This window comes from Macaca nemestrina, chromosome 1 (genome assembly GCF_043159975.1).
Source record: "Macaca nemestrina isolate mMacNem1 chromosome 1, mMacNem.hap1, whole genome shotgun sequence".
In the NCBI taxonomy this organism is placed as follows: domain Eukaryota; kingdom Metazoa; phylum Chordata; class Mammalia; order Primates; family Cercopithecidae; genus Macaca; species Macaca nemestrina.
Genome location: NC_092125.1, coordinates 86,515,464 through 86,528,557, shown reverse-complemented (window position 1 = coordinate 86,528,557; position 13,094 = coordinate 86,515,464). Strand labels below are relative to the sequence as shown.

Genomic DNA, 13,094 nt, shown 5'->3' with positions numbered 1-13,094 from the left:
AGCTGGGGACACAGATTCTAAGGTCTACAGAGAGGGAAGGTGCCAGGGCCCACAGCACCTTGGGCCACCCAAACGTGCCCTTGTAGTTTCACACCCGACACTCAGGATCACCTCTATTTCACCTAACCCTGGCACCCACCAGCCACATGTAGGTGGAAGGAGAGCCGCTGGCCCCCAGCCTCGCAGCTGTACTCCCCGGCATCCGCCTGGACTGCCTCCTGCACCACCAGCCTCCGTGTGCAGCCCACGGCCTCCACGCGCACTTTTGAGCTAGAGCTCAGCTTCTTCCTGTCCTTGTACCACATCACCTCCGTCTGGGCTTGGGCCACCTCGCAGCTCAGCATGGTGCTGGTCCCCGCCTCAGCCTGCACCTCCCTGTGTGCCGGCTGCTCCTTGGCAAACACCACCTTGGGCTCTGGGGATGGACAAGGAGGGACACATGAGGTCAAAGATACAGCCTAGGTCAGGAAGACCACCCTAGGGTAGGAGGGCCTGGATGAGGAAGTAGGAGAAACAGAACCTTCCCCAGGCTCTGCACTAGCTGTGTGACCGGGAGAAGCCCTGCCACCTCCCCACACAAGAATCACAGTTTGTCTATCCACTGTGCACGGCGCCATAGGCTATCACAGGTGGGGCAGCTATGACAAACCCTCCATGCATGAGCACCTCCAGGGCAGGGACTGGGGTGCCTGCACACGTGGCTCTTCTTCAAGCATGTATAGGGCTTTAAATCCACTTGTCATTTTTGAACCTCGCATCCACCAAAACCACATTTGTTTGGATTTTGACTAAGACTGAATAACTTTCATTCTTCCATACTTTTATCCACTTTAGATCTTTACTGTCTCTCAAAAGTGTTACACAGCTTCCCCCCCCGCAGAGCCTCTGGACATCTTTTATTAGACTGGAATCATAAACATGATGCCTTTGAGGCATCTGTCAATCTTTCACGTTTTCGTTTTCCAACTGCTTGCTGCTAGTCTACATGTATGGAAGTTTCTTCACATAGATCTTGCAAGGGTTGATCTTTCTCAACTCTCTAATAATTTATCTTCTGGGTAAACCATATCTTCTGTCAGTTCACTTTTTCCAACTTTTACACCTTTTGTTTTACTTTCCTCCTAACTGTGTGTCCAATGTTGGATGGAAGTGCTGACGACTGGCTTCCTCATGCTGTCCCTGGCTCAGAGGCAAAGCTTACAAAGTCTCCCTTTGTGATTTTTGTGTAATACCCTGGGTCAAATTAAGAAAAAAAAACTTTTATTTATACTTTGTTAAGAATTTAATGGCACGATGGATGCTAAATTTTGCCAGACATTTCTTCTGAATGTATGAGGTTAAATTTTTATCAAATATGGTACTTTATTCTGAGTTTAAGATAATTACATTGTTTTAAAATTTCAATCACATAATATCATGATTTTCTAATGTTTTAACATGAAAGCAGCCCTCATTCCTAGACTATGAATTTCATCATAGTGTATGATCATCTTGATGTATTGCTGAATTCAGTTTACTAATATTTTGTTTAAAAAATTGGCCATGATATCCATAATTGTTTGATCTACAATATGCAAACTTCCTATTTTCTGGCCAGATTTTAGTCACGGCATTAAGCTATCTGCATATAATGAGTTAGAGGGTATATCTTCCTTTTTCCATTCTCCAGAAGAATTTCCATGAACATGGAAGAATTTCTGGCCAGAATGTTTGGAAGAATTTCTCAATAGGGCCACATGGTTTAGATATTGTTTGATGGGAAGATGTTTTGCTACCGGTTCTAGTTTTTACTAGGTTGTAGTAACTGCAGATAACTTCGGTAACAGTAGATAACTGCATATAGGTTATCTATTTCTTAAGTCTGTTTTTGGTTTCTAGAAATTATATAATTTAACACTTTTCAAATTTACTTGCAGTGAGTATTTTTGGTATCTACACATCTGTAAGCCATTTTAGACATACATAACACCAACTGTTATGTGGCAGCACTCAGGGCTCAGGGTTGGAGTTTGAAGTTAAACTCTCCTAACAAACAACAGGAAAGTAAAGATCGTTCTCAGACTTCCTATGAATCAGCCAGAGAGGACAGGCACAGGACTTGTCAAGGAAACAGGATGATGTAAATATGGCTTCCCCAGTCAGCAGCTGCTACCACCGTAACTTAATTCTACCGGTGTGTGACTGTGCCATAAGCTACTTATTCCTATAACTTTTAAATCTATCCAAAGGGGAATTCGGACACAGAACATTTTAACAGAATGCAAAGGGAAATTGAGATTGGCTTCCGAAATGGAATTCCAGTGTCATGTGTGCACCTGCCAATGCGCTGCTCTTTACTCATTTTGCACACACTAACGCTGTGGATCTGGGTTTTAATGAAGACTCAGACAGGGCTTCTACATCCACGGGGAAGGACAGAAGTGCGTCCCAGAACACTAAAAACTTTGGGAACCCAGTGTTCAGTGTTGATATAATTCCAAATAAGACTGTGTGGCTGGAATTTCCCTACACCCTGGCTGAACGAATTCAAATCTCTTTGCACAGGGAGAGCCCTCACGTGGGGCCAGATGAGGCCGTGCAGGGACTGCAGGAGCATCCCCGAGGGAGGGATGTCTGGCCTACCACCATCTCGTGCATTAGATAGAGTCCTGGACACCTCGGGACATCAGTGGTTTGGAGAAGGTACTGGGAAAATGTGACCCAGCATGTCTGCACGGAAACACCACCCAACATGGACAAGGAGGGCGGTGACCCTTCTGTTCACTCCCTTCCCACTAGGCAGCCCAGCTCCACCACAGGCATAAAAGTAGGAGATGAGAGGATGGGAGAAGTTGAGGGATGGAGTCTAATGGAAAGCCCACTGAGTCAGCAGTGGTTCTACTCCAGTCACAGCAGCAGCTCCAAACAGGGCTCACTCAGCATCCCCAAAGCACTGACCTGTCACATGTAGGCGGAAGGAGAGCCGCTGACCCCCAGCCTCACAGCTGTATTCCCCAGCCTCTGTCTGGCCCACCTGCTGCACCACCAGCCTCCGTGTGCAGCCCACGGCCTCCACACGCACTTTCGAGCTGGAGCTCAGCTTCTTCCTGTCCTTGTACCATGTCACCTCCGTCTGGGCCTGGGCCACCTCGCAGCTCAGCGTGGCACTGGCACCCACCTCAGCCTGCAGCTCCCTGTGCGCCGGCTGCTCCTTGGCAAACACCACCTTGGGCTCTGGGGATGGACAAGGAGGGACACATGAGGTCAAAGATACTGCCCAGGTCAGAAAGACCACCCTAGGGTAGGAGGGCCCGGATAAGGAAGTAGGAGAAACAGAACCTTCCCCAGGCTCTGCACTGGCCATGTGGCCGGGAGAAATCCCACCGCCTCCCAGCACAAGAATCACAGTTTCTCCATCCACTGTGCACAGTGCCATGGGCTGTCCCAGGCGGGGCAGCAGTGACAGACTCCGTGCACGAGCTCCTCCAGCGCAGGGACTGGGGTCCTGATGCCTGCACAGCTCCCTTCACGGATATACCAGCGTCTCCCCCACGGGACTGCAGGGCGTGTCCTCACCACAGGGCCCCAGAATACTGAGTTTCCCAGTCCTGCCACTGTCAGGAGGATCAGTGTTGGTCTCTGCAGGGAAGGCCTGGGCTTTGTCATGCATTGCCTGGTGACATGCAAGGTGGAGCCCTTTCCACCACTTCTGGCCGTTACATCAGCTCTTCTGGGGTGTCACTCTTCAGGCTTCTGTCCAATTTTCAATAGCCTTTTCTGTCTTTTCCTTTCTTATTTTTAGGAACTCTTTATATATTTTAAATGCTAGCAAATGATAACTGAGTATTTGTAAACATCTTACCCATGTCCTTGACCTGCCTTTTCACTCTCAAATGATGTCTTGACAAATTAAAGTTGTAGTTTTAATGTAGGTAAATATACCATTGTTCCACTCTGTAGTTTTAAGAAATCTTTCCTTTCCCTGAAGTTTTCAGCAATCTATGTTATCATCTAGGGGTTTTATGGTTTTACCTTTATACTCTGTGGCCTCTAACCTCCCTGGAACTTACTTTTTAGTGTGAAATAAGTTACTAGTCTAAATTTTTATAAGGTTAAAAAATCAAAGAACCTTTTTTTTTTCAGAAGATCATCCTTTCTCCACTGCCTGTTCAGGTGTGAAGGTTAAAAAAAACACACACACACACACAAAACACAAAAACAAAAAAACAAGAAACAATAAAAGAGAGAATCCATGTATTTGGGTCTGATCATGAGCTCACGATTCTGTCCCTTTGGTCTGACAACTGTCCTTGTGTTGTGCCTGGCTGTCTCCATTCCTGCAGCTGATTGGTTCTTAATATCTGGTAGACAAATGCTCACAAGTGGCTCTTCAAGAGTGTGTTACTCCACTTGACCTTCAGAATCTGCTTCTCAACCTTCACCTCCCCAAAGAAAAACATTTGCTTGGGTTTTGACTGGGTGTGAACATATTTGAGTCTTCCATGGGTTTCTATCTATTTATTTAGGTCTTCTTACTGTCTGCCAAAAATGTTTCACAATGGCCAGGCACAGCGGCTCACACCTGTAATCCCAGCACTTTGGGAGGCTGAGGTGGGAGGATTGCTTGAGTTTGAGCCCAACCTGGGCAAAATAGTGAGACCCTGTTGCTACCAAAAAAAATTCTTAAAAAATTAGCTGGGCGTGGTGGTGCATGGCCTATAGTCTCATCAAGTCAGGAGGCCGAGGTGGGAGGATCTCTTGAGCCCACCCACGAGGTCGAGGCTGCAGTGAGCCATGATTATACCACTGAACTCCACTCTGGGTGACAGAGTGAGATCCTGACTCAAAAACAAAAATGTTTGACAATTTTCCTCCACTGAGATATTAAACATCTTTATATACTTGATGCTTTTCATGCTCTTGTAAATCTTTTAAAATTTCACCTTACAACTGTGTTGCTAGTGTGTGTGTGTGTGTATGTGTACATACATACATACATACGTGTATTCTGCATGTTGAATTTCTATGTGATATTTCTCAACTCTCATATTATTTGTTATTACTTATTATTTATCTCTCTATCTTTTGGATTTTCTGAATTGATACTCATATCATCTGTGAATCCCACTTATGTTTTTCTCCAGGTGTTATACCTTTTCTTTTCCTTTCCTCCTTCCTCTGCTGTACAGTGCTGAATGGAAGTGGGGATGGTTGGTTTCCATGTGCTGATTCCTATCTCAAAGGCAAAGCTTTCAAGGTGCTCTTTAAATATGCAGTTACCTGGTGTTTTCTGCAGTACCATTGACCAAATTAAAGAAGGACACTTTATAATTTGTTAAAAATTTCATGACATGAATTGATGCTGAATTTTATCAAATATTACTTCTAAACTTTAATATTAAATTTAATCAAACACTGTATTCTGTATTTATTAAGATCACACAACTTTTTCATTGCATCCAATTACATCATCCTTTATACAGATTTGCATATTTCAAAAACTAAACCAGCCTTGCATTCTGGGACTACATCCTTCCTTAGAGGGTCTTGAGAGAGAGCTAAATTCAGTTTGCTAATATTTTTTTTTTATATCCATAATGGATTGGTCTAAAATTTTAATTCTTGTTAACATTCCTTGTCCATATTATGATATCCATATTATATTTCTTATTTTTCTTATTTTTCTTTTTTGAGACAAGAGTCTCAATCTGTTGACCTAGCTGGAGTGCAGTGGCGCCATTATAGTTCACTGTAACTCCAACCTCCTGGGCTCAAGCAGTCCTCCCACCTCAGCCTCCCAAGCAGCTAGGACTTACAGGCACCCACTACAACACCCAGCTAATTTTTAAATTGTTTTTCAGAGACAGGGTTTTGCTGTGTTGCCCAGGATGATCTCGAACTCCTGAGGTCAAGTGGTCCTTCTACCTTGGCCTCCCAAAGTGTTGGGATTACAGGCATGAGCCACTGCCCTAGGCTATATCATGTTTCTACAAGACTATCTGGAGAGTATATCTGCTTTTCTGTTCCCTAGTAGAAGAATCTGTATGAACATAGAATAATTTATTTCCTAAATATTTAGTATAATTTAGCAGTAAAGCCACCAGGCTTACGTCTTTTGCTATGAGCAGATGGTTTTCATGGTTCAATTTTTTTAAGTTTCTAGGACTACTAGAGTTATCTATTTCTCTTTGTGTCACTTTTGATATATTTCTAGGAACTGGCCAAACTGTCAATATTTTTCAAATTTATTACTAGAAAATTTATTACCACAAATATATTTCTATAAAATAATTTGTCATATTCTCTTAAAATTTGACAAACATACAGAGTGAGGTTTTGGGTGTATATACACCCCCCAAATCACTCTATGCTGATGCAGTAACAAACTGTTATATGGTGGCACCTAGAGGTCAGTGTGGGACCTACAGCCGGGGTTACTAAGACTGTCTTAATGAAAGGAAAATACATTTGTTTCTCAGACTTCTCTATGAAGCAGCCATGGAGGCTCAAACACAGTAACCATTAGGAAATTCTATAAAATAAATACACATAACAAACAGAGGCTGCTACGAAGGGAACTCGCCTTTGACAAAGTGTGGTGGTGTCGCCTACTCTACTTACTCTTTTCTATTTCTGAATCAAACTACAAGGAGAACACTGACACCAAATACTCCAATTGAGGAGAAAAGGAAAACATGCTTTGTCTTAGAAACAGTATTCTAAGCCCATGGATGCACTGCACAGGCACGTCCCCACTGGGGCACCACTCCTTACGATTCACACAATCATAGCAAGTCAGGGATCTACATTTTGTAACATACGGGAAGAGGGAAGAGTGTCTCTCCTCCTCTAAAACTATGATAAGCCAAATTTTAGTTTTGGGAAAATTCCAAGGACAATCTGGTGACTGAAAACTCCCATTATCTTGTTTGGATGAAATGGAGGCAGCTCCCCTTCCCCTGGCGAGAGCCCTACGCTCTGTGGGGTGAGGATGCGGGAGCTGCCAGACATCCAACAACAGCACATTCACCTCTGTGCATGCGACAGACGCGAGGTTCACCTCAACCCCCAGCTCCAGGGGCAGTGAGACTCCTTGGACACCAAGAAAACTAGGAAGGTGCCCGCAGGTGTGACTGAGAACTACCAAGTACAAACACGTCTCCCATTTTGCAGGAACAGGCCCTCTCCCTCCCAGGCACACCCCTCCCTTGGCCCAGCCACAGGGATGGAAATGGGAGTGGGAGGATGGGTAGCCCGAGACATGAAGGCTGAAGGAAAGTGCACAGAGATATGCTAGGGCTATGAGCCAGAACCACCATCACCTCTGAAGAGGCTCCTAGGGCCCCCAAAGCACTGACCTGCCACGTGCATGCCGAAGGAGAGCCGCTGACCCCCGGCCTCGCAGCTGTACTCCCCAGCGTCTGCCTGGCCCACTTGCTGTACCACCAGCCTCCGTGTGCAGCCCACGGCCTCCATTCGCACTTTCGGGCTGGAGCTCAGTTTCTTCCCGTCCTTGTACCACGTCACCTCTGTCTGGGCCTGGGCCATCTCGCAGCTCAGCGTGGCACTGGTCCCCAATTCGGCCTGCACCTCTCTGCGCACTGGCTGCTCCTTGGCAAACACTGCCTTGGGCTCTGGGGAACGCAGGGATGCACAGGGTGACCACCACCATCTAGATCAGGAAGGCAGCACTGGGGAGAGAAGGCCTGGGCAGGGAGGCGGGAGGGAGAGAACCTTTCCCAGCCTCAGGCTCTGCACTGGCCATGTGGTCGGGAGAAGCCCCACCACCTCCCAGCACAAGCAACACAGTTTCTCCTTCCATTCTGCAAGGCACCAGGGGCTGTCCCAGGCAGGGCTGCCATGACAGATCCTCCAGGGCAGGGACTTGGGTCCTGACACCTGCACAGCTTCCCTCATGGATGTGCCACGGTCTACCCAGGGGACTGTGCAGGGCATGTCCTCACCCCGGGGCCCCAGAGTCTGAGACTCCCAGTCCTGCCACTGTCAGGAGGGTCAGCTCTAGCCGCTGCAGAGACGGCCTGGGCCTCCTGTGGCTTCCTGGGTCCCTGTCAGGAAGACTGTCAAGCTGAGCACCTTCTGATGGTTTGGGGACAGAGTCTTCGCTCTTCTGTGGTGTCACTGTTAAAGTGTTTTGCCCAATTTTCTTTTCTTTTCTTTTCTTTTTTTTGAGACAGGCTCTCACTCTGTCACCCATGCTGGAGTGCACTGGTGTGATCATAGCCCACTGCAGGTTCAATCCTTAGGCTCAAGACATCCTCCCACCTCGGCCTCCCAAGGAGCTTGAGACTACAGGCATGCATCACTATGCCTAGCTCTTTTATTTTTTATTTTCTAGAGGCAGGGTCTTGCTATGTTGCCCAGACTGTTCTCAAATTCCAGGGCTCAAGCAATCCTCCTGCCTTGGCCTCTCAAAGCGTTTGGGTTACAGGCATGAGCCACCATGCCCAACCCCAATTTTCAGTAGCACTGTCTTTTACATATTTATTTTTAGGAACTTCATATACTTAAAAGCTATGTATGTTACAAACATCTTCTCTATCTCTGTGCCTTGCCCTTTCACTCCTGTATGAAAATTCTCTGATGAAATAAAGTGATCAGTTTTATTGCAGGCAAATAATCATTCATCCTGTGTGGCTAGTGCATTCAGGTTCTGTTCAAAACATCTTCTATTACCCAGAGGTCGCCAGATAATCTATATTATCTATATTATCTGGTAAGAGCTGTTCTACCCACATATTGAGTTGATTTCTTGTATGGGGAGGTAGACACCCAATTTTATTTTATTTTTGCGAACAGTTAATTGTCTTAGCACCATCTGTGAAAAGATCACCCTTCCTCTACACCTCCTCCTAGCACCAGGGTAAAAAATAAAGAAAGGGAGGAGGAATCTGGTTCCATCAAAGCTGTTTTGAGCTCAGTATTCAATTATTTTGGTCTGTTGATCTCTTTCTGCCTTTGGGTCCAGGTATCTGGATCACCACTGCTTTAGAGGACACTCTGCTGTCTGGTACAGCAAAGGCCCTCACACTGCGTTCTTCAAGGGTAGCTTGGCTCTGCTTGGCCTTTGCTATGTGCTTGTCAGTATTCTCTCACCCAACAGAACTATGGTTGACTGGGATTTATACTTTCAGGTCTTCCACAGCATTTTAACTATTTATTGAGATCTTTTTTACTGTCTCTCAACAATGTTTAGTAATTTCCCCCCCACAAACCATCTAAAGATCTTTTGTTGGCTTGCAGTTGGTAACTACAAGACTTTGGATGGTACTGGAAATCTCTTAAAACATTATTTTCCATCTACTTGTTTCTGGTACATAGATCTAGAAGTGTTTTCTGTATATTGATTTTTTTATGTGATAACCATTCCCAAATGTCTTACTAATAATTAGGGGTTTTTTTGGACTTTCTAAATTAATAACCATATCATCTGTGAGTTGCATGTTTTATTTTCCAAGTTTTACACCTTGTACTTTCTTTTCCTCCTCTGTCTGCTATACAGTGTTGGAAGAAGTGGTGATGGATGGAGTCCTTGTCCTGTTTCCAATCTCAAAGGCGACACTTTCAAGGTTTCATGTTTGTGTAATATTAGCTTGTTTTCTTTATACTATTGCTTATGAAATTAAGGAAAAAATGTTTTTATTTAGAGTTTGTTAAGAATTATATGACATGAATTGATGCTAAATTTTTCCAAATTTTTTTGCATATTTATGATGTTGTACTTTATCCAATGCTTTTAGTCTCCATATTGGGGTAATCACATTCGTTTTTCTTTCAATCTATTAATGTCACATTTTGTACTGATTTTGAAATGTTTCTCATGTTAAACCAGCCTTGCACTACTGGACTATGACTTTTGTCATTGTGTGTTATCCTCTTGATAAATTGCTGAATTCAGGGTGCTAATACTTAGTTTAAGATAACGAGCCTTGACACTGATAAGAGATTGGCCAATTTTAATTCTTCATATTCACCCTGTCAGAGCTTTGTATTAATGATATTTACCTACATTAAACGAGATAGAGCACTGAGGTCCTTTTTCAATACTCTAGAGGAATGTGTATGAACATGGAATAATTTCTTTCTATAATATTTGGTACAGTTTACAGTAGAGCACTGGGGTAATCTTCTATGAGAAGATTATTTGTTGCATTTCTATAAAAGGTTATAGGACTGTTCAACTTACCTATTTTTACTTTTGATATAGTTTTGAAGAAATTGATCAATTTGCCAAAACTTTTCAAATTCGATTGCATAAATAATAGGGCCGGACATGGTGGCTCACCCCTGTAATTAGAGCACTTTGGGAGGCCAAGGCAGGTGGATCACCTGAGGTCAGGAGCTCAAGACCAGCCTGGTCAACATAATGAAACCTTGTTTCTGCTAAAAATACAAAAAAAATAGCTAGGCATGGTGGTGCATGCCTGTAGTCCCAGCTACTCAGGAGGCTAAGGCAGGAGAATCACTCGTACCCAGGAGGCAGAGGTTACAGTGAGCCAAGATCGCACCACTGCACTCCAGCCTGGGTGACAGAGCGAGACTCCATCTCAAAATAATAATGGCATGTTCTCACATAACAACATTTCCAGTACCTACAAAGTGGGGTTTCTGGCATCTATACACCCCCACAAACTCCTAGATGCTGATGTGACACCAGTGTTAAGTGTCAGTACCTATGAACAAGTGTGTGACTGCACTCCATCTCCATCCAACAAAAGACTCTCTTACTAAAAGAAAATAAAGCTGGTTCTCAGATTTCTCTATCAACTAGCCATGAATTATTAGAATGGTATGAAACACATACTGCTTTATCTGTCAGTGGCTGCTGTGTAGTAATTCATCTTTAAAATGTGTGTTGATGTAGCTTGATTTGTTTATTCCTCTTCAGTTTTAAATATACAAAATTAAACTAAGGGAAGTTCAGTCACAGAATGTTCTGACATAAGAGCAAATGAAAACAACATACACTTTCAGAAGATAATTCCAAACCTCACAGTGGTGTATCGCAGTCCAAATCCACCAATTCCCAGCTCTGTATTTATTCTGTAGGCAGTATAATAAAAACAAGCTGGGTATAGTGACTCACACCCGTAATCCCAACAGTTTGAGAGGCCAAGGCGGGTGGATCACTTGAAGCCAGAAATTTGAGACCAGCCTGACCAGCATGATGAAACCCCATCTCCACTGAAAATACAAAAATTAGCCAGGTGTGGTGGCAGGCGCCTGTAATCTCGGCTACTTGGGAGGCTCAGGCAGGAGAATTGCTTGAACCCAAGAGGCAGAGGTTTCAGTGAGCTGAGATTGTGCCACTGTACTCCAGCCTGGGTGACAGACTCTGTCTCAAAAACAACAACAACAACAACAACAACAACAAAACCCAGGATATAGATTTTGCCACATGTGGGTTCACAGTGACCTTTTATGCCCATAAGAAAGATGAGAAGAGGGTCCCCGAACACCTAAAACTTGGATAATCCAAAGTTCAAATCATGAGATAATTTCAAGAATGATTGTGTGGCTGAAATTTGCCCTTATCCTGGTTCAATGGAATTCAACCATCTCTCCATAGGGAGAGCCCTCAGGTCGTGCTGGTGAGGCTGGGTGCAAGCTCTCAGATGGCCTCAGGTGAGAGACATCTGGTCTACTTCAGCCTCCTGTAGCAGCCCCCTCAGTTCCATTGAGCCAAAGGGCGGGACACCTGGGAGCACCTGTGGGTTCTGACTGGGTGCTTGGAATATGTGAACAGCATTACTGCCTGAAACACAACTCACAGTGTCTCCTGTACACACTCATCCCTTCTGGCCAACCTCGGGCCAGCCATGGGTAGGAAAACGGCAGCTAGGATTACGAGAGACTTCCAGAGATGAACTCTAGTGGAAAGAGTACTGGGGTCTATCAGCCAATCTCATCATCACCTCCACACAAGGTAACTCAGCATCCCCAAAGCATTGACCTGCCACGTGCAGGCTGAAGGAGAGCTGCTGGCCCCCAGCCTCACAGCTGTACTCTCTGGCATCTGCTTGGCCTGCCTGCTGCACCACCAGCCTCCGTGTGCAGTCTGCAACCTCCACATGCACTTTCGAGCTGGAGCTCAGCTTCTTCCTGCCCTTGTACCACATCACCTCTGTCTTGGCCTGGGCCACCTCACAGCTCAGTGTGGCACTAGCCCCTGCTTCAGCCTGCACCTCCCTGTGCGCTGGCTGCTCCTTGGCAAACACTGCCTTGGGCTCTGGGGAAGGCAGGGATGCACAGGGTGACCACCACCATCTAGGTCAGGAAGGCAGCACTGGGGAGAGAAGGCCTAGAAGGGGACATGCGAGGGACAGATGCTCTCCAGGCTCTACACCACTGCCTACCAGTACAAGGAACACAGTTTCTCCATTCATTCTCCATGGAGGATCTGTCACACCCCTAGGGCACCCTGCAGAACAGTAGCATGTTCCTGTGGTCCCTGCTGCTTGGGAGGCTGGTCTCGAATGCCTGAGCTCAAGCCATCCTTCTGCCTCAGCCTCTCAAAGTGCTGGGATTACAGGTATGAGTCACCGTGCCAGGCCTGATGCTAAATTTTATCAAAGAGCTGTTCAGAATTTATGATGTTAAATTTTATCAAACTTTTCTTCTGCATTTATTGAGATAATCATACTGTTTTTCTCTTTCAATCTGTTTGACATTTTCTGATGTTTTGAATATTGAACCAGTACAGCATTTCTAAATTATGCCTTTTATCATAGTGCATTTTCCTTTTGACATACTGATCATACCACTTTGAAAATATATTGTTGAAGCATTGGCCTACATATCCATAATGATTGGCCTGTAATTTCAAATCGTTATACTGTTCTTGTCATAATTGGTATCTATGTTATGCTATCCACATAAAACAGATTCAAGAGTGTATCTTCTCATTCTATTCTCTGAAAGGATCTCTAAGAACATGAAATAATTTGTTTTCAGGATATCTGGTATAATTTATCAGTAGATCCACTGGGCTTAGACCTTTTATAAAAATATTTGTATCACTGGTTCCACTTAATTAAAAGCTATAGGACTATCTGAGTTGTCTGTTTCTTCCTGTGTAACTTTTTCATATAGTTTTC

At 44.6% G+C, this 13,094-nt stretch overlaps 1 protein-coding gene across 28 annotated transcripts in view; it reads right to left on the bottom strand.

The window, feature by feature from the left end:
- LOC105499675 (obscurin, cytoskeletal calmodulin and titin-interacting RhoGEF) overlaps window positions 1–13,094 on the bottom strand; it is a 166,334-nt gene that overhangs the window by 102,743 nt on the left and 50,497 nt on the right. For 25 of the 28 annotated variants that reach the window (XM_071081777.1, XM_071081828.1, XM_071081836.1 and 22 more), the window contains 4 exons: window positions 11,951–12,226; window positions 7,338–7,613; window positions 2,938–3,213; window positions 140–415 (listed from right to left, as the gene is read on the bottom strand). In XM_071081777.1, the coding sequence (XP_070937878.1) occupies window positions 140–415; window positions 2,938–3,213; window positions 7,338–7,613; window positions 11,951–12,226 (1,104 nt within the window). The remainder of the gene's footprint in view (window positions 1–139; window positions 416–2,937; window positions 3,214–7,337; window positions 7,614–11,950; window positions 12,227–13,094) is intronic. The other 3 variants (XM_011772408.3, XM_071081812.1, XM_071081832.1) reach the window with 1 other exon arrangement.